Source organism: Aythya marila (genome assembly GCF_965140915.1).
Source record: "Aythya marila genome assembly, chromosome: 7".
Classification (NCBI taxonomy): domain Eukaryota; kingdom Metazoa; phylum Chordata; class Aves; order Anseriformes; family Anatidae; genus Aythya; species Aythya marila.
Genome location: NC_139048.1, coordinates 19,318,013 through 19,338,338, shown reverse-complemented (window position 1 = coordinate 19,338,338; position 20,326 = coordinate 19,318,013). Strand labels below are relative to the sequence as shown.

Genomic DNA, 20,326 nt, shown 5'->3' with positions numbered 1-20,326 from the left:
TCTCCACTGGAACCTCAAGCCCCTGCCGTGCGTGTTTTTACCTCCTACTCCACCTCCTCCTAGCCCCTGGGGTGCTCAGCTCGTGAGCCTCAGGCTCTGCCAGACTCGTGTCAATTATTAATGCAAAGGGAGCAAAAGAAAGGAGGGTGGAGAAAAGAAGGAGAAGAATCCCCCATCTTTCTCCTTTCTCCCCCCTGGCTGTCGTTCAGTCTGCTTTAAGCACAAAAGAAAGGAGTAAAGAGGATGTCCAAACATATGCATGAGGCACGTATGAGGCATATGCAACAGATGCAGTGCCTATAAATACATCGCGAGCGCTTTCACTGTAGGCACCCGTTTGCAGACATCTCCCCCCTTCTCCTCCAAGCTGCTACTCCCAGCTTACCCCCACTTAATGTGAGTCAGTACCAGGCCCACCTCTGTTGCAAGTCGATACATGATAGTTCTCTGTTCTTACCCCTTCCACCCTTCCCTTCTGCTTTACCCTCATTAATGCTAGATGCTCCGTCTGTTGTAGTTTCTGTGCCCTTGAAGTAAGGGTAGATGGAAGCAGGTGTCCCAGAACAAGGGCTTCAGTGACAGCAGGAATTGCTCTTAAAGAGATCCTCTGAGCACCTGCTTTAAACTCACAGAAAATAGAACAGGCTAAGAGCTAAGGTAGGACACTCCTATCATAAAAACAGCACGCCTAGTTTAAAAGTTAGAAATTCAGGCAGTCACTAGTAAAATTTATACATTTGCTCTGCTTGGACATGAAATATGATTAATTACATCCTTTCCACAAGGATAATCTAGAAAATAAGGAAACCAAGAAGGTTAAGCCAAATACAGTAGAGAGTTAGAGAGCTTACACAAAATAACAAGTTCCTGTAAACAGCCTATGATGTGTTACAGATAGGAAAGAAAAGCAGACAGTAAGAGGTGATCCAAGCCTTTGCCACAAGTGAGCCGCTGCATTAAGGAATTCACATAAGCTTGTCAACGCTGAAGTGACCAAGCATGCTCAGTATAGATGGACTGATGGGGAAGTGTTATTTGCAAAGCTTTGACAAATCCAAGCAGGCCGAAGTCTCATTTAGTGGCTTACAACTTGAATAGAAGACAACGTTAGGTTTCTATGGTTCTCATAGAACACTAGGTACTCTTCTGTAACACACAATGGCAGAGAAGTTTTAAGCATTTATTTTTATCGACTGTATTAGCTGCCAGTATGAAATAACTGATCTCTACCTGGTATCAATTCCTGCTCCAAGTGCTTGATTAGATATATCTAAGAGCTATACCTAATAACAGACAGAATCCTGCCTTATGCTAACATTAGCTCAGGAGACTGATAGCAGGCTTAGACAAAGCATGGCAGTAGTTTGGGTTATTTTCCAGGCACAATGTAGATGTCCTTAACAAGTGGTAAAGTAGAAAGCAAAACGTACAGACGGATCTAATTTAACAGACTCCATTTACTATTTAACAATATCAATGATTTTCTCTATAGCTCTGTTCAATAAAACAAACTATACTTTGCATAATAGATTACTTCGTCGCAGGTATTGCACAGGCTATATTCATCTGGCCACCATAGAAAAAAATAGCAGGTTACCATCCTTTTTTAATATATCATTAAGAGTAATTAAACCCAGTAAAAGAGCATACTAACTATTTATAATGGGTAATCTGTCATTTACATATCCACAGCTCTCATTTCAGCTCTACTGGATTAGGGAATCCAGTGTATGAGACAGAGCATAAGGAAGGCCTCCTCTGTGCAACACATTCCCCTTGGCTACTGGCCTCCAAAGGCATTCAGTGGGTCATCAAATGTGCTCAGTGCCTTGCTTTCAGACTTCACTTCCGAGGCTGTCTGGGAAGATCTACTTTTGGGAGTGGGTATCTTGGTTTGGCTGCTAGAGAAGATATCATCTAGAGGGGAAGAAAAAAAAAAAGATGCTTTTAATGGGAATTAACTGCTAAACAGAAGTAACATTGTACAGAAAAGTCCCCAACACACAACAGGGACTGCCAAGGACATTCTGTGATAAACAAATGCTTTCCTGCTGCTTGCAATTCTACATCTATTTGTAAGGACATACGTGGGAGCTGTTAGCTGTAAGTCAAATCAAGAACATTTTTTCTTCTCGGTAAAGTAGAATAATACTTGTATTTTATAACGTCTGAACTCTCAGAAGCATTTGAGAAATACTAATAAGTTAAACCTCCACAATAAGTTTCATTGTGCAAGTTCCAGATAACCTTCCACTTATCTAGAACATTGGTGTCTGAAGAACTTGAGAGACTCCAAGAGTAGCCAAGACTGGTGTCAAAGAAGATCACAAGAGAAAACCAGTACTTGCTAGGAGCTATTGTGGCATCTGCTAGCCATAGAGAGAATCTTTAACCTATGGCAGAATAAAAACACAGCATATATCACTTGAGAATAGGGCACAGCTAAGATGCAAGGAGGCAGACTGCTCTGACTGCTATCCTAAAGGACAACAGGTAAGAGGAAACCCTCCAACACAGATACCCTGTATCAGCAGCAGAGCCCATAGACCTGCAGTTCTTGCTGGGGCTAGGGCTGCTCGTGTGTGGCTATACTCCTGGAAGAAGACAGTTTCTACAGTACAAACACTGAAGTGACTAGTGAGTCAGATACCTCACAGCAATTCACAAGGCTAGTCATGAATCCCTATTTAGAAAACACACCTTACACTGAGGTTCATAGCTATTTACTTGTCCAGAGGATGAATGCCAATATTCCAGACTTCAACATATATCTTAACCGTGAGCAGAGGCCAAGCAAGAAGTAGCCTATCACAGCACACTCGCCTGTCTGTCCTCACTGCTTCTTCCTCTCTGGTATGTTTGCTGTTGTGATTATCATAAAAGATTACACGGGAATAATCCAGGAAAGCATCTCAGCACAAGAGCAGTTTAGAACAGCAGTAAAATAAAGTAATCCCTTACTGGCATCACTCCACAGCAAAAACCTATCACATGGATTAGATTCACAGCCAGCTGGGAAGTACAGTGAGTGACATCAGCAGTAAGCGGCATCACTCACATTTTATAACAAGGTTTAGGAAAGAGGAGAGAGTTTTGGTCATGGAAAACAGCATTTGTCAATGCACAAAAAAAGCTCAATCTCCATTTTTCTTGGACTGTCCCAGATGGGCAGTGATGGCTGTTGATTAAGCTGTTTGTGTCATCAGCCATAAGGTCACTGAGGAGGCTAGAATAAAGATGTGAAATACAAATTCCTCCTAATGTGCAACCACAAGCTTACCACAAATGTACCAAATAATGACACAAAGCTGCAGTAGGGCAAAGAAAGCAAGCAGCTTGCCTCCTCCACCCTACCAAACTGCATCCAGCTATTTGCAGTAGAAAGGATTTTCTAGGACAGCAACATTCAGCCTAAATGAAGTGCTACCACAATCCCTGAAGCCAATCCTTAACCTACATGGTAGGAAAGTGCCTGTTCTACTAGCCTACAGCCAAGAGAGCATCCTCACTATCAACTATCTTCCCTATGCTCCTGTTGGGCTTCTGAAACTCCACAGTTTTGGGCACTAAAAAGCTGCATACCTATAGCTGCACCACAAAACAGTCAATGCTCTAGAGGAAAACAAACTCTATCAGATAACAGGATGCTGTAGCTGCTTGTAGGCATCAACATCACATGTAAGAGACAACAAGCTCTAGGACCAGAGTAGATGTCAAAAGCAGAAGCAAAAACAGGCTCTATTGTGACTAATTTTCCAAGTTCCTTTCAAGTGACACTCTCAAATTGTTTTTCAATGTGAGGTTCTGATTTTTTGTGCAAAACTATTTAGAAGGGGTAGCTGTTTCAGAAGTCCTTTTGTTTGATATAGGCTACATATAGCAAAAAAACAGACAAATATTTTTGTTGATCCCATCCATATTTCAAATATCTTACTTGCAAATCTGTGTTATTTTTTATATCAATTCAGAAGATTTTTAAATCTCAATGTTTTCATTCTCTGGCAAGTTTTCTAACATCTTTAGAGACTTCAGCCAGGTCATTCCATCACATTTGCGTGCTTAAGAGTAGCACAAGCAAAACTGTGATGAATCAGATTCAATCTGAATAGGTGGGATGTGAGGAAAGATGCCGATCTCTTCACATCATTAGTGATTCATCTGAAAACAGGATACAAGAAGCTGTGCAAATTAAACAGAGAGCATATCTCTTAGTGCTGTAACAGGATGAGATTAGTCTCTTACTCCAGATGAGAAATTTTCTAATTCCCACAGATAAGAAAATCTCTACAGAAATTAAATTATTCCTCATTTCAAAAGAGGACTTTTATACGCTTTCCTAAACCATTTAGATCCTGTGCTGTTTCTACAGATCTAAGAAGTTCTCATCCAGGGGTAAAATCCAAATATATCCAGAGACTTGAGAGCAGCTCATAGTTAAGGACAGCAAAGGGTTCTAAAACATCTCTGGAAAACATGACTCTGGACAATATTATGAGATTAGTAACAAGACATTAGACACTTACCCATATCATCATCAAATATGGATTTTTGTTCCACCTTTTTCTTGGCGTTCCTTTCTTTTGGTTTTATGGTGAGATCCGCAAAGATATCAATGTTATCATCAAACAGGTTAGTCTCTGGCATCTTCTCTTTTGTTTTCGTCATTGGTTTAATTGCCTCAGTAGCAAATATATCATCCTTAGAGCAAAGTACAGAGAGATCATCAACACACACTACACTTCAAAAGAATAGTCATTACCTGTACACAGCAGCTAAGATGTTTAGAAGACTGACAGCATTGACAAACCTGAGAATTTTCAGTCCCTTGTCCCCAAGGGTAAGTGCCCTAGTGTGGGATTGTGCACAGGTCAAGTACAATACAGAGATACTTGTATCACCTCTCCAGTCTGCCAAATCCATTCCTCCTTTAAAGATCTATTTGAGCTAATGTGCATTGAACAGGCAAGTAACAAAAAGGAACCAAATACTTCACTACTTTGAAAATGGTCATAAACACAGGGATGTCATCACAGCACATTCATTGATGCGTCTGCTCTGTGTTAAGAATCCACCTTTGCTAATAAACAGATGAACATCCAAATAAAGGGTTTCTGTTGCCCAATATCAAAATATAATTGACAATTTACCTCACTCATTCTCCTGCACACCCCCAGTCCTACAACAACCACCATTCAGCATATGTTTAAGTAGAAACTTCTGCATAAAACCCTGGGGATCAAAAAGGCCAACATGGCAGGCTTTTCATCCTACTCTTTCCAGCAAGCTTCAACCATTACCTCAAAGATGTCTTGTGCAGTAGGGTCAACAGCTTGCCGGACAGAAGATCTCAACTCCTTCTTTCCAGTTTTCTGACTGGTGAAGAGAGAATCTTCCTCTTCCTCCAAAAAGGGTATAGGGCTGCTTTTCGATGATGATTTTTTCTGTACAGACTGGAAGAGATCATTGCTGTTCTGATTACCCAGAACAGACAGATCAGGCTTTTTCTCTCTGCCCTTAATAGGTGCGTTAGACACATTGTCTGGAATTTCCTTCTTCAGCTTTGACTGTGCAGCTGTTCTGGATGCTGAGCTGCTTGCAAAAAGGTCTTCTGATTCAAATATATCATCTCCTTCATCCGTGGATTCTGGAGGAAGGATTTTGTTTGTCCCAGCAGAAAGAACGCTGCCATGAGCCGGTAGTGACAAGCCAGAGAGAAAGCCATTTTCCTTGGACTCTCCTTCAGTAACAAGAGGCTCCTTTACGTTCTCTATTGGTGACCTCTGTTTTGGTAGTGAGAATTGCAGTTCTTTAGCGCTGTTTACCTCCTCACTCTCACCAGACTCTTGTGCAGCTAGACGGCGGGCCATTCTGCTAGGAGGTCTTCGTTTTCCTGTAACCTTGATCCTGGTCTGCAAGAAAAGAGCAGGGTTATATATAAAGGAAAACAAACAAACAAACAAACAAACAAACAAAATAAAACAAAAAAAAACACCAATAACAACAAATTTATGAAAGAGACATTAGGATTCACATTTTGTTCCCTTATAACATTTTCTGCCTTCATAACACATCCAATTAACACAGTACCCGTTTCATACTAGCACACTGAAACCAAATTAACTCCAAGTTTTGCTTATAATGCTGGTTTACGTAACTTCAGCAGCTACCTGTACATTTAAGCAAGTGTTTAGTTGTGAATTCTGAGCAAGGAATGATGAAACTAAATCATTATCTGCTCAGAGAGAGAAGCAGCAAGAACCATCATCATCTCAGCATTATCCACCCTCCCTATTTTGCAGGAAGGAATCTGGACATTCAAGCTCGGAGTAGCTTGCAGTAAGAAAATATTCTGAAAATAACTCAGGACTTTTGATTTGCTAGTCATTCCACAGCAGGTAGAACGGGGGTGCAAAAGCAATAGGACTTGAAAGAAGAGAGTCACAACACAGGTCAGCAAATCACATTAACCTTCTGACTTTAGGCACTACTTTAATCAGACACTTTGCTAATCCAGAAACTTCTGTGGTGCACAGTTAGTCTAGGTCATGACTAATTACATTTTCCATTTAATTTCATTGCTTTTTATGAAAACACATCCTCCTGCAAGTTTCCATTATAGCCTCTATGATACACCACATGGGCACACAAGTAGTAAACATCAGTTCAACCTCATCTTCCCTGTTATTAACACCCAGACCAAGTCTTAACTGTATGATTCAAGATTTTTTTAAAGAACCGTTAAATCCTTAAGTAGAATGTCTTTTGCAGTCCATTAAGAAAAAGGTAGGAATAAAAAACAAGTGAGCCAGGAGACAGATCTACCATTTCAAAAGCTGTAACTTCTTTGTTTGTGGCTGGGTTTATTTTGTTTGTTTTTTGGTTTGCATGTTTTGTTTGCTTAGGGGGGTTGTGTGGTATTTTTTTGTTGTTGTTTTATTTTCTTTTGAGTTTTGTCTTTAAGGGCTTTTTTTGAACTTTTGTCTGAAAAAGAATTATGACTGACAGTTCAGGACAGCACAACATGTTTATCCACAGAGGGGATAAAGCTCAACCTCCAGCAGTAACATGTCCTTGACATCTTGCTACAGCAGCTGTCTATAATGTATTTTATAGTTAGCCTAGAGAAATGCCTTATGTTTTTCATGCTGGCACCCTTCAAGACAGTACAAGGTATTAGACTAAAATACCTTCAACCTATAGGGAACAACAATGTGTTTGGGTGCTGTATGCATGTGCCTTAAAAAGGGACTGAATTGGGCATATGTGTAAGTCCCTTACAGAGCTAAGAATGCAGTAAACTTGTGCTTCTCTTCATTGGCCTGGTACAGTGGATTAGATTTCCACACCTTTATTCAGATAGACTACACTGATAGCAGAATTTGCATGGCAAAACATAGGTTTCCGAAAGAGAACAGCCTGTTTTGAATCCCCTTTTCTATCCTGTTAAATACCGAGGTTACCTTATTGGCACTGTGCAAGGTATCCGCTTGCATAGGCTGATCAAAGCTTACACCCAGTTCCTCATTGTTTCCTGCAGCAGGGAAGGCTTCACTGTTCTGTACATCGCTGGGTTCATTCAGTGGAGTGTCCAAAACCGGCAAGGGGGACTTTATGTTGGAGACCTTAGGCATTGCACCAGGAAGTAAGGCTGCAGGGTTAATAGCTAAGTTAGCCTACAAAATAGAGAAAAAACATACAAACACACACAAAGAAATCATGTTAATACTGCTCAAGAGCAGGCATGGCTCCAGAGAAGCAGCAAGCGTGCTTAGGCATTCAAGTTCTACTCCTAAGAGTACCTGGCCTCTCTCTCATATCTACTCACTTCTGCATTTCCCACGTCATCTGTCTCACTAAATCTGTTGAGTGCTCAACACTATTATCCTGTATAAAGCTCCAAGAACAGCATGGCCACTCTACATCAGGCAAAAATCTATGTGTCTCAGTATCCTGTCTGAGGAAAAGACTGGCTCTGACATTAGTAATACAGTAATATAGATAGTTATTAGATTTTTCATATCAGAGAGGGAAGCAACCAAAACTCAAAACCCCTAAAAGTCTCTGAACATACTTAAAGTAGTGCTGAGTAGATTAGCAGGCCAACAAGCAGCCCACCCTCTGCCCCCAGATAGAGTTAAATAGCATTGCTCATAGTCAACTCTGAAAGGTGAGAAGGGGGAAATAATGTTAAACATGCAATACAGGAAAAAAAGTAGCAATATAGAACGTAATCTGAAAAAAAATTGCAAGAGTAAGGTAGGGAAGTAAAAAGATTTTGTTTCAGGGAGAGCCATCAGTAAGGCAAGGAAGATTTTAAAAATTTTTTTTTTTGAAAGTCAAAATGCCAATAAAGTAATTACTTGTAACTTTCCAATCCGAGATGAGGGCTCTTTGGTTTTAATGGGAACAGGACCTGTAGATTTCTGCACAAAATTACACTGGATTAAACAACAGCTGGACAAGTTAATATCAACATCTTCAACCAGACCATAGCTTACATTTTAATATATCTAAATAAAGAAACCAGCTCACTGCTTACCAGCTTCTTCTGGAATACCTTGTTATCGAGGCATCTCATTACATCCCAGTACCACAGCTATAGTCATTCAATTTTCAACTTCTCAGTTCCCAACATCATAGCCCTATGGCCATTATGGCATCTTTGTTCCACCCTCTTTGAATCTGATATTATGCTTTACCATAGTAACTCTACAACTTCCATCTTCTCCATGTCACACATGACTCTTGTCAAATCAAATTCTGACAGCCACTGTTCCTCCTTGCTTGTTCCTTCCCCTAAGATCCTCTGAGGCCATGCTGCCAGATCATGATATAATGAACTTGTCTTCTCTTTGTAACCAGCTATAATAGGGCCACAGACTTTAATGCAGCACACTTAGAATAGAAGAGGGTTATAGAATAAAACCTCTTAGCTCAAAAGGAAAACAGCTTCTAAGAAGGGAGTGCTCCTCTACAGAAGGCAGACCATCAGTACCAGAAATAAGACCAGCAGACTAAATGAGCAAGAGCAGCTTGGTGGTCTGAAGATTTGAATCAGTTCTAGGACCTGGGGATAAACCAGATCAACAGAGGTGTTTGTCCAGGGTTTGCTCGCTACAAGTGTCTGATCTAACTGGTTTTATGAGCTGGGCCATACTGCCATTGGTGTGATTGGTCACTGAGGGTTTGTACACTGTTTTGGGGGACTTCATAGCATGACAGAAGAACCCTGCTACCTGAAATTATTCTCCATTTAAATGCACATGGGATTTGGCTGAACCTTGCACAGGAACCTTACCAGTAGCTACAAAAAAAGGCCTGACAAGTGTGGTTCTCCACGTCAAGGAGTACTTCACCAAAAGGGAAGACAGGCTTGCTCTGTGTTCCTCAACCCAGGAGGCAAAATACAGCCACCCCCTTTCCCAGAAGATGAAAAGCTCGTTTCCTACAGCTGGAAATCAAACAAGCATCTCTGATGAGACAAGACAGACTTCAGATCCAGACTGCCTCTCTGTGATATGCTGTTTCTGCAAGATTAAGAACAGGAGTAGGAGTCTCGTTTGCTCCTCATAAAGCCTTCAAGAAAAGATTCTCAACAGCCACAGATTTGTACCATATGCCATAATCTCCTTTCTGAGGAAGCCTACCTGTACTTTAAAGATAACATTCACTCCATCAGACACTGGCAATTCAAAGAATGACTAAGTGATCAAATCACACATTTTTCTATCAAACTGCACCTGAAGCCTAGTTCTTCACCACCCTGCACTTTGCCCTCATAAGCATGTGGGTAACGAATAAAACACTGTCAACAGCATTTCAACTTCTAGCAGTTAACTTAAATTTATGCTGCTGTTGATAAGCAGAGATAAGTATGGCCATGCATTACTGCATTTCTGCAGCTTTGTAGCCAGTGAATTCAGGCATTAGTTTTGATCTTAAAACATCTCCTTATCCTGTGCATATTGTTCAAGACACAAGATTTCAGTACTTGCCTCTGTAGTAACTGTCTTCGGACCTTCATCTTGTTTGGCACTTAAAGCATCTTCCAAGGGAGGGCTCGAACTGGCTTTAACTGTTTTCTTCTCCACTGTTTTCTGAAAACATTAAGCGCACAAATCCACATGAATTGGTAAAAAGCACAATCAGCAGAACAACAAAACAAGCAAAGATTTTTACAATCTCATTTCCATTTGCAAAGAAAACTACCAACATCTTTTGAGTCTGCAATGCACAGGCATTGCTTTTTGGTCACAATAGCAAGGGCCTTCCACTCTACCATACTTTTAACCTACCCATGCCTTTGTTGTCTATACTAAAAAATAAAGTGAGTTTGGATATGCTTCTGAATGCATATATATGCTGTCCTCATAGACAGGACAGTGGGGAAAATAAAGGTACAAAGATAGCTAAGCAACACTGCTATTTTTATGGATTCAAGCAAGCAGGCTCTGTACATAGCTGCCAAGCACTAATTAACTAAGACCACCCCTTCTACAGTCCTCAGAGAAACAGTTTCCAGGAAATATTGCCAGTTTTCCAGCCTAACTTTCAGCTAACAACCTGAAAATAGATTAAATTAAACTGTAAATACATTTAGAGTAGCAGTTTAGAACGCATGTTAGGACTTTGACCTCAAACCACCCGTAATGCAGCCCAGTTCATTACTGCAGCTGCTTGCACTCTAAAAACAATCCAGTGATCAAGAACATTTTAACACATTCATTACCTTAAATTAAACCAATCTGCAGACTTTAACAGCATAAGTTATCAAGTAAGGCTCAGTCATGCATGAATCACAGGGAAGAAAGTGAGACTTCAGTTGCTAATATTACAAGTTGGCAAGAATATCATTGGGTAGACAAACACAATGAAAGATGGAAAAGTAGAGATCTAGTTTTGTTCCGTAAATGGCCTGTTTCTAAAACCAGGGCATTTGCAGTAGTTACTGAATGTGGGTTCTTGCACTTAATAGACAAAACAGTAAAGATAGAAAGGAACAAATGAGCTCTCTACAGTCTGTATTCTTCAGGGTAGGAAAGTCAGCTTATTTTTTTCCCCAGAACAATGCTGCCAGGCAGCTATGGTTTAAGATCAACAATCTGCCACTGTACTAATGATCTGCAGTTCCTGTACTAGATATTCAATCATGATTTCTTATCCAAACTGTTATGCCTATTGAAAAGAAAAACATAATCACGTCTATTCTTTCGCATTTAAAAGGTTATTTTGAAGTAACAGATGCTTCCCCTTGTTACCTTTATAAAGTTAGTAAAACCCCTTAGTTCTAAACTCTATAAGAAACTAACAAAAAAATTAAGTCTACTCAAAGAGACCTCTCAGTGATATGCAAGTATGTGAATCTCAGTAGTTTTTGGTGAAAGCGTAGCTATTCCTTGAAGAAGCTGGTCACAGGAAGATAGACCAGAATAAGGTTACAGCCCTTATCCATCTAAAAGGGTAACTACACAGCTAGTCCACTACAGTGCAAATTAAAACAGGTTTATCTGAACTACTATAGAAGCGGTTCAAGCTGCTTCTTATTGCAGTGACAAATCAGGTGTCATACAAATAGTGAATGCCTCAGGGAAGGAAGTGTAATTTTTTAATCTGTTTTCCACAGTTTGGTTGTGAAGCTATATCTGTAGGCAATCTGTAACCTGGAAAGGCAGATTTGAGTCTGGCCATCTGTGCTAGCTCTTCCACAAAGCATGCTGAGCCTAAAGAACCTCGTTGCCCTTTGGAGCAGAGAAGGTGTAAGCTGAAGTCCTACCATCTCCCTGCCTGTTAAACCAGTCAGACCCTGAATAATACAAACATAACTCCACTATGATTTCTGCTCAGGTATATTCTCTAAAACCTAAGCCCATCCCAGTGGCATGCAAAGATGAAAATAATCTACTCCTCACATCCCAATTTTGGGAGATTTGTTGCATCTATTTGTTACTTAGGTCTTCAGGGTCACAGGAGACATTTCTATTCTCTTAAAAAAGATTAATTCATTTCATTTCTTGTGGAAACACACATGGAAAAAATCCCTTTTATACACGTCTTTCCAAAGTCTTTTACAAAAGTCATTTATAATAGAGGACCAGATACCGGAGGGCTTGTTTTAGCAGTACTGAAGAGATCATCTTCATCATCATCCCCAAAAAGCCCTCCTCCAGATGATGGTTTCAGGATACAGTTTGCAGACTGAAGAGAGAGACGATAAAAATAAATAAATAACAGTGTCACTGATCAAAAGCATGTCTCCTTCTGCCTGTGATGCCTGAACTGATTTTAGCATTTGGCCGTCCCTGGAGATCAGGGACTTTTAAGTGACGTACAAACAAGCAATACTGGTAGGTTGCACACTTCAAAGACCATTTTTAAGTAGAAGGTTTAGAGGAGGGCTTTGAACTCACCACCGACTTCTTGGGGCTGGCAAAGAGGTCAACGTCTGGATCATTGTCCTTCTGAAGTTTGTGACTGAAAAGAAGCTCTTCATCTTGAAAGACTCCAGTGCTTTTGGGACGAGTGCTTTTCTTGGAAGGCTGAAAGGAAGAGAAAGGTCCGCACTATGAAAAAACCCCTCCCTGCTGAGGGCATCTAGTTCATGGGTTTACTTGCCTAGTAATAAGACAGCTTATAATTCACTCGAGGCTGCACTACAGCCTTAGCAACAAAAATACGTTAACTATCAGTTGCATTTTTCACTGACTAAATTTGAAAAACCTACAAAGTAAATACATGTATTAATAGTTCATTTTTATGAGAAGACATTAACCAAAATGTACCTGTCCGCTGACCTGAAAGCCAGCTTCTATTCCTTACTCATTACATGTCCCTAGGAGGAGGAAAATTTTTTCAGTATGGTATCATGACTGTACAGGAAGGTTTATATTTTAGCAAGACACTTTTGTGCCTTGAATTGTTCAGATGAAGGTGCAGGACAGAAGTGAAAAGAAGAGAATCTGGGTAATTATTTTTCTGAGCTACCTTTAATTAAAAAAAAAAAAAAAAAAAAAAAAAAAAAAAAAAAAAAAAAGGAGAAGAAAGACAAAAGACAAAGTCCTGTAAAGCTGTTCTGGTTGACAGAGTTCCCATTCTCCTCCCTTTAAAGCAAAAGCACCCCCATCATGAAGAAAATAACATAACGTCTGCCTTTGGCAAAAACATGTACTTTCAACTTCGCTGCTGAGTGGTAGGGAAGGTTGACAGTCAAATAGAGCACCTTATCAGCCCTCCATGATCTGGCAAGCCAACTGGTATCAGCTGCTATCTAAGCAGCTTCCAGCATATCATATTTGGTCCACTCTTCCTGTTCTACATTTTTTTTTTTTTTTTTTTTTATAACTGCTCCATTCTCAGCCTTTCCATGCATCAGTTTTAACTTTACATCAAAAGCCAGGTCAAATTTTTAGAGAGCTAGATGTGCTGTGTATGCCTAGACATATGTAGACCTGATACAGGTCTAGTAGCATCCATACACAAAACACATGCTAGACTGAGACAAACACTCAAAATAGTCGTACCTTTCAGATTTCCCTGCTAAAAAGATTAGGTTCCTAAATCATCTATTGTGGTTTTTGCATGATTATGCATTTCAGCACCTTAATCACTCCATGGATGTTAGATGCTGACTGCTGAATGCTTTCCAGGAAAGCTTTGAGAGATTCGGGATCATAGGGAAGCATAGGAATCATTTATCATCCAAGAATTTGGAAGTTTAAAATTCGAAAGAGATTGAACTTAATGACTTGCAGAGAAGGGAGGGTAAAAACAAAACCTTGCCTATAATAGGAGAGGTATAGAGGCAGAAATATTGTTTCTCTGTTCAAGAACGTCTCTAGACTCACCACACCAATTTCTTTCTGTGCATTTTTAGTGCCATCATCTTCCAGTCTCTCCTCTTCCTCCTCATCAAACAAGCTTAACACTTTCTTAGCTTGGGTCTTGACATCTTTCTCCAGAGCTGGTGGTGATGTTGCAAACAAATCTGAATTGCTCGCTGGCTCCAAAGATGTTGCTGCAAAAGGCTCCACCAAAATAAATAAAAACATCAAGTTTTATTTAGTTCAGGTTTGCCCCCCCAAACAACTAAACTTTACTGTTTAAATGCCAGCAGTGGTCAGAGTTCTGTAATCTGGTATCATAGCAGACTACTAAATTCAATTCATTTTTCCTAAACAGACAGAATAGCAATACGCAGATTACCAAGGTAGATTTCAATATAAAGGACACACTTTATGGCTCTGAAAGGAACAAAGGCTTCCTCCTGGTACCTTAACACCACAGTGCTGTTGATAAGCAGCTTTCTGCATAAGGTTTCCTCCCCATCTATAAGTGAGGCTGTCTCTGCTCCACGAAGCTGCATACAACAGTTTTGATATTATCTATGAGGCACCGAGTTCATGCAACTTGAGATTCCTTGGAGTAGGCAGCACTACCTGAACACTGAATGTGATCAGGAAAACACAGTGTGATAATAGCACCCTGGAAACCCATCAGCTGGTAATTCTCCAGCAATCACTCAGTAGGAGAATACCCAAGAGTAAATTCTGCTGAAGCTTCTTCAATAATGCACTAAAATCTCATTTTGTAAACAGTGGAACCCAGGAGAAACTCACGATTCCAAGAGACACATTTCTACAGCTACCCAAACCATTTATAATTCACCAAACAGTATGCTCAAAAAATAAAGTTACTGAGCTTTACAAAGCCTATGCATCAGTATAGGCTGCTTTTCGGAAAGGAGAGCTCTACGAATGTGAATAAAGATTGCCTTGTCCAGTATGGAGGGGGAAAAAAACAAACGCCAAACAGAAATCTCTCATGCATGCCAGCTGGAAAACAAATTTAAAAGTAATTTACTCAATTTTTGGTCTGTTTGATCAAGTAATTCTGCTAAAGAAAGATTGAATTACTCTCTCTTTAGCAATAGCAGACACAATACAGAAAAATAATTCTGTCCCGAAGCAGCACCACTGAATTTTGAAACTGAACCTTTGCCAAGCTTCATATTAATGTAAGAAAATCGCTCACTTTTTCCTTTGTATGCTGCCCTGCAACATCTGTTCCTCTAGACACGGGAACTGCTCCAGGCTCTTCTAAAGACCACAAGGTATCTTCTACCTGGTTAGACTTTGCCTTATCTGGCAGATCTTCCTTTTCCTCCTTTTCTTCATCACTAAACAAAGGTGGTGCTTGTGCTGGTTTTACTTTCTCCTGCAAAATTAAGAGAACGTTATTGACACAAAATTGCTTGGTGTACAGGATGCACTTATTGCTGTGGGATAGCAGACTCCCAGTGTGCTATCTGCAGGGGTCTATGTGGACACTGGTAACATGCTTGACATCTCTTACTTTGCTCCCATGGGGCTTTCTGATTTGTGACTTTTGATTTCTATTGCTATAGTCTCTTAAGACTGAATGAAGAGTGCCAGGAGAAGAGTGCAGCTGCAAGCTTAGAGCAGATGCTGTGGGAAACCTGTTTAATTACTGCACTGGTTCCTGAGACTTCCAGCAGCCAGACCATGGCTTGCCTGTTGTTTTTTTTTTTTTCTATTCCCAAGCCTATGCTGAACCCAAACTGAAAAAGACAGGGCCTGGAATTATAATTACGTTCATCGCAACTGTCTTCCTGGTAACCAGAAAAGCAAAATTGGGGAGCAGGGGCACACAAGTTCAGGGAGTCCTACAGATACAGCTGAATTCAACTTCTGCAATTCCTACTTGATATTTCAAAGCACAACCAGACAGACAGCACACTGTGGGTTAAGCTCACAAGACAGAGGACAGCATAAGTGCCCTCCACAGAGGGCCAGTCAGCTTGGGCCAAGGTGGCACAAAGGATGAAATCCCAGCTTCACAGTCAGCAGTAAGCTATCTGTTCCTGTTAGCGGTACCTTTCAGCTGAAAACTCTTAACACACGCACATGCATTTAACATAAATTAAACAAGTGTAGGGTTGGTGATCAAGACAATTTTGAAATCTTTTAGGCTGATGTTAGAAATTTTTACATGTATGAATTCAGTCTGCCCTGATCCCCTTCCAAGTTTGCTAGAACTACTATTGTCTAGAACAGTTTGGGTTTACATTATCTATCAAGGAAGATATCCTATGAAAACACTGTGCAAGTGTTCTGTATTATTTTTAAAAGAAAGAGAAGGTACCACTGTGGCCTTTGAAGCTGAAGGAAGCAGTGTTGATTGGGAACTGAAGAGTGACTCTCCATTAACAGCATCATCTTCAAACAGCAGTGATACCTTCTGTGGCTTTCTTTGGCTGCAGGTGAGGAAGAGAAAAGTTGAAGATCAATGCAAAAGTTTCAGGGCCCATGTACTGCATCTGTTTAAGTATAACTTCATTTGCAGGGTCTGGTCTCAGATCTAGGACTATGTTTCCTCACCATGTCAACAATTGTACCACCACCCCTCTCATCCGCACAGCTTTCTTGTGAAGAGAGGAGAGTATCAAAAGGTATCAAAGGCAGGAAAATGGATTGCCCAGTTCAGTGGTAGGGAGGAAAGCAATCCATCATAGACATAAAAGAGGTGAAAGAGCCCAGCCCAGCCCACTCAAGCATCTCCACTTCCTCCTCAATAACACTAACAGGAGACAACACTCAATATGTCTGACTCCGTCAGGTTTTGAGGACAGTGCTGAATTGTTCTGAAAAAGCATTCCCGTTTCCTCCCAAAGGATTTTCACCTCTCTTTAGTGATTGCAAATAAATCCTCTTCATCTTCTTCCTCAAAGAGGCTCGTCTTCTTCACAGCTTTAGCTTGACTGATGGTGTTAGCTGATTTTGTAGGTCCCTCTTTTCGGTTATCTTCTGAAGGAGGAAGTTTAGAAGGCTTGGAGACATTCCAGTGTTCCTGAAAAATAAGGAACATTTAAGTTTCTTTTGTCTTGGTCAAAGCCACTTTCACATCTTCTCTACAAACAGAAACAGTTCAACATCTTGGCAGTCCTTGCATCTCTCTACCAGTTTCTTTTCCTGCCTTTGTGTTAGCTACTGACATTGTGCACGCTTTGCAGAGGGCCCAGCCACCTTTTGGTATATAGTATTTGTCAGCACAACAGTGTACACATATTTTACTATTATATTTAGTTCTTCAACTTTAGTTCAACTTCTTGAGAGTTGCTCTCAAGAAGTGAGATCGGTGCAAACTGCAGTCATACTACTCATGTGAGTAAATTCAGAGGCTTTCCAGACCATTTTTTTTAGTTATTAGTGCCTCTGATTTTCAATTAAGTTGTAGGACACCACTTAAGAGTGCTGGTCATTTATATTTCATTTTTCCCATCCCCACACTTGAAAAAACAAACAAACAAACACCCTGACTATCTAGAACTGTTAAACTTTCCTCACAGAAATTAAGGCAGTAAGTGGAAGCAAACCCACTTTTTCCTCTTTCAATATTTTAAAGTCAGGTTTGTTGGCAGCAGCCTCCTCCATTTATTATTGACCTTTCTATAAATTACATTGAAAATAACAATTATCTCTTCCACATAACTTCTGTTACCCAGATCCAGAGTTAATTTGAGCCAAGAATCAGCTTCCTTGGCTGCAAACAAGTCAGAGGAATGAGGTAGCCATGGCACATGAACACAATCAGAGTCTGGCTGTGGTTCCTATCTCAACAGTTTTATGCTTTGTCCATTAATAAAACCTAGTAACTCCTTTCACCCAAATCTCACTCTTCACTACCTCTTCATCACTGCTGAACAGTAAGCTGGAAGCTTTCTTGAGTGGCTCTGACTGTTTTGCTTTCTCTTCCAGAGGCTTTTCCTGTTGTTTCTTGGCAGGTACCACACCAAAGAGATCCTTAAAAGAAATTAAAAAACAAAGCCATGATGGAAAGCTCACTGAGAAGTCATTAGCATGCAAGACACTGTTGCCACCTACGTCTCATATGAAAGACAAACATCTTTTTCATTAACCCTTTCTGAAGGCTTTCTCAAGCACGTTACAGTATATTGTAGTTAAGGGAATTCCATGCACACAGCATTTGATAGACAGTTTCTACATCTATGCAGTGGTATGGAGAATGAATCCCATTTTACAAGGATGGTCAATGGGCAAGCTGAACCACTACCACTGAGCAAGAACTGCAACTTTCACCTGAAGACATGCATGCCAATTATTATACAAATATCAGAATATACAAAAACAGATGCTGACTTCGCTACATAACACTCAGTTATGATTTGCCCCATTCAACCTGAACATCAGTTCAATAGTGGAACCTTCCTGGCAGAGACAACTGCATTAGAAAGTGTTTCACTACCCTGCCAGTTACTTCTGCAAACAGCCCCTAGTCAGAAAGGCAGCGAGCTGGAAGCAGCCCCTCCCTGAAGAGGAGACCATTACCTCAAGTTTGCAGATGTTCCTGGTCTTACAGCTCTGAACAGGCCTCCTGTTTGCCTCATGTTAAAACTATATAGTAACCTTAAGTCACCATGAAGGCTGCAGGTCCAGAGTTGAAATCTCTCTGGAGAGCGTTTGTGAGGGAGAAGAGGGTACAAAAGGTAAGGAAAACACACACTAATCCATATTTGAAAAGCTTCTTGCACAAACTGTGCTCTCATCTCAGTCTCTGCACTAGCAGCCACAATTTTTACACACTGAAAAGAAAGAAAAAAAAAAGCCACAACAAACAGGAAGCAAGAAGTCCCCATGTGGTTAGCTACCACAGGCCAGGATAAAGCAGCTTCTCCAAGTTCTTATCAGTTCTATATCTCAGTGCTCCTTAGCCACATAAGAGCAGCAGTATCCTTAGTGTTTAGGTCCAGAAACTATATGCAGTGACTAAAATACTAAGAACCCAATAGAGTACCTGCTCAATTCTCCTCCGTGATGCTGTCCACATGCACAGAACTGTTACACAATGTAAGATGACCAATTTGGTGCTCCAAATTTAGCATTTTTAAACACCTGACTGTTTCCTGCTGCATTTGCAAGGCTGGTCAGGAGGATTCCCATACACAGGCCGGATCAGGAAGTGGCACTTACCTCTTCATCATCATCAAATAAAGAGAGTGGAGCTTTTGTCATGGACTTGCTGGTGGGGAGAGATGGAGCTTTATGCTTCACAGTTTTACTTGATGAAAACAAGTCCTGCACAAAAACATCACAAAGAAACATCACTTTGTAAAGCCATGCTATACACTTAAGAACTCTAAAAAGGACATTTATGTTCTTCCTTAAAAAAATGTTTAGTATTCCTGTGAAGTCAGGAAAGACCGTTTTTCAGGCGTGCCAATGACCTAAAACTCCGTGGGGATTTTCTTCAGCCTTGCAGATTAATTGCTAGCTGGAAGTCCAGGACACAAGGGTAAACACATGCAGTCTTTCATGATTCTTGCTCTTGACTTGCTGCTGCCCCTGCCCCCATCAGACTTTTAATTTATACCTGTTTGTACCACACAAGTTCAGGTTTCCAGTGTTGGGGCACAAAGTCTGACAGATTTCACCCCTGGAGCAAAAGTGAACTTTCAGCAAGACCAGGAATAGATACACAGATGTCCTCAACCTTATGGGTAAAGATACCTTATGGTATCTAGGAGTCCCCTAGATACCAGTGAACTGAAGTTAGCGTGACCCAGATCCCAAGGATTTCTGTAGTCATTTAAGAGATACTCACTTCAGAATCCTCCTCATCAGAGAAGAGGCCCCTCTGTTTCCTTTGAGGTGCTTCAGATAAAGGCTTGAAGTCATCACCTGAAGATGGCTGACTCTTTAAGACAAAAAAAGAGAAACTCCATCTGCACCCATTTAAGGTTAGTAAGGACAGGCACCCTGTATGTCCCTTTCTACAGGACGGCATCCCAGCAGTCAAAGGGACACAAGCTTGCCATCCTAGAGCTCAAGTCCCACATGCTATATGAACAGCTCTTCCTCAGCCAGAACTATGCAAAGGTGACAAGCAGATCTTAACATAGGCCTCCTCTCCCACCACCTTACTTCTCAGCAGAGAATGTGTGCAGCAACTCATATCAGGCCACACTGTGTGTTAAAGGGAAAATTCTTTTTTAAAGCCATATTTAGCAAAGAAAGAGGGCAGTTTCTGCCAACCATCATTTCCCTTATTAGCAGTGTGCAGCCCAAGCCTGCCACCAGCTATACTGCCATTAAAGTCAGAATGATTCCAGACCCAAACACTACTGTCAACAAGCCTGGAAGATAAAATAGCCCTTGCTTCCTGACAGTGTTGCTGAATCAGTTGTCATGCTCTCCCCCAGGAAAGCGAAGTGCCACAAGATCTGAGCAATGGCTATGGATGACCTCCCATCATTGCTCCTGCTCCACTGACCATGGATACTTTTGCAACGCAC

At 40.7% G+C, this 20,326-nt stretch overlaps 1 protein-coding gene across 4 annotated transcripts in view; it reads right to left on the bottom strand.

Annotated features, from left to right (window-relative positions):
* Positions 1-901: 901 nt before the first annotated feature.
* Positions 902-20,326, bottom strand: part of LOC309880278 (WASH complex subunit 2-like) — a 34,859-nt gene continuing 15,434 nt past the window's right edge. For 2 of the 4 annotated variants that reach the window (XM_082765056.1, XM_082765058.1), the window contains 15 exons: positions 19,636-19,728; positions 19,005-19,109; positions 17,700-17,816; positions 16,697-16,863; positions 16,159-16,270; positions 15,028-15,210; positions 13,842-14,027; positions 12,408-12,536; positions 12,100-12,195; positions 9,996-10,097; positions 8,361-8,423; positions 7,461-7,673; positions 5,298-5,909; positions 4,524-4,698; positions 904-1,917 (listed from right to left, as the gene is read on the bottom strand). In XM_082765056.1, the coding sequence (XP_082621182.1) occupies positions 1,781-1,917; positions 4,524-4,698; positions 5,298-5,909; positions 7,461-7,673; positions 8,361-8,423; positions 9,996-10,097; positions 12,100-12,195; positions 12,408-12,536; positions 13,842-14,027; positions 15,028-15,210; positions 16,159-16,270; positions 16,697-16,863; positions 17,700-17,816; positions 19,005-19,109; positions 19,636-19,728 (2,490 nt within the window). In that variant the 3' untranslated portion in view covers positions 904-1,780. Of the gene's footprint in view, positions 1,918-4,523; positions 4,699-5,297; positions 5,910-7,460; positions 7,674-8,360; positions 8,424-9,995; positions 10,098-12,099; positions 12,196-12,407; positions 12,537-13,841; positions 14,028-15,027; positions 15,211-16,158; positions 16,271-16,696; positions 16,864-17,699; positions 17,817-19,004; positions 19,110-19,635; positions 19,729-20,326 lie in introns of all 4 variants that reach the window. The other 2 variants (XM_082765057.1, XM_082765059.1) reach the window with 2 other exon arrangements.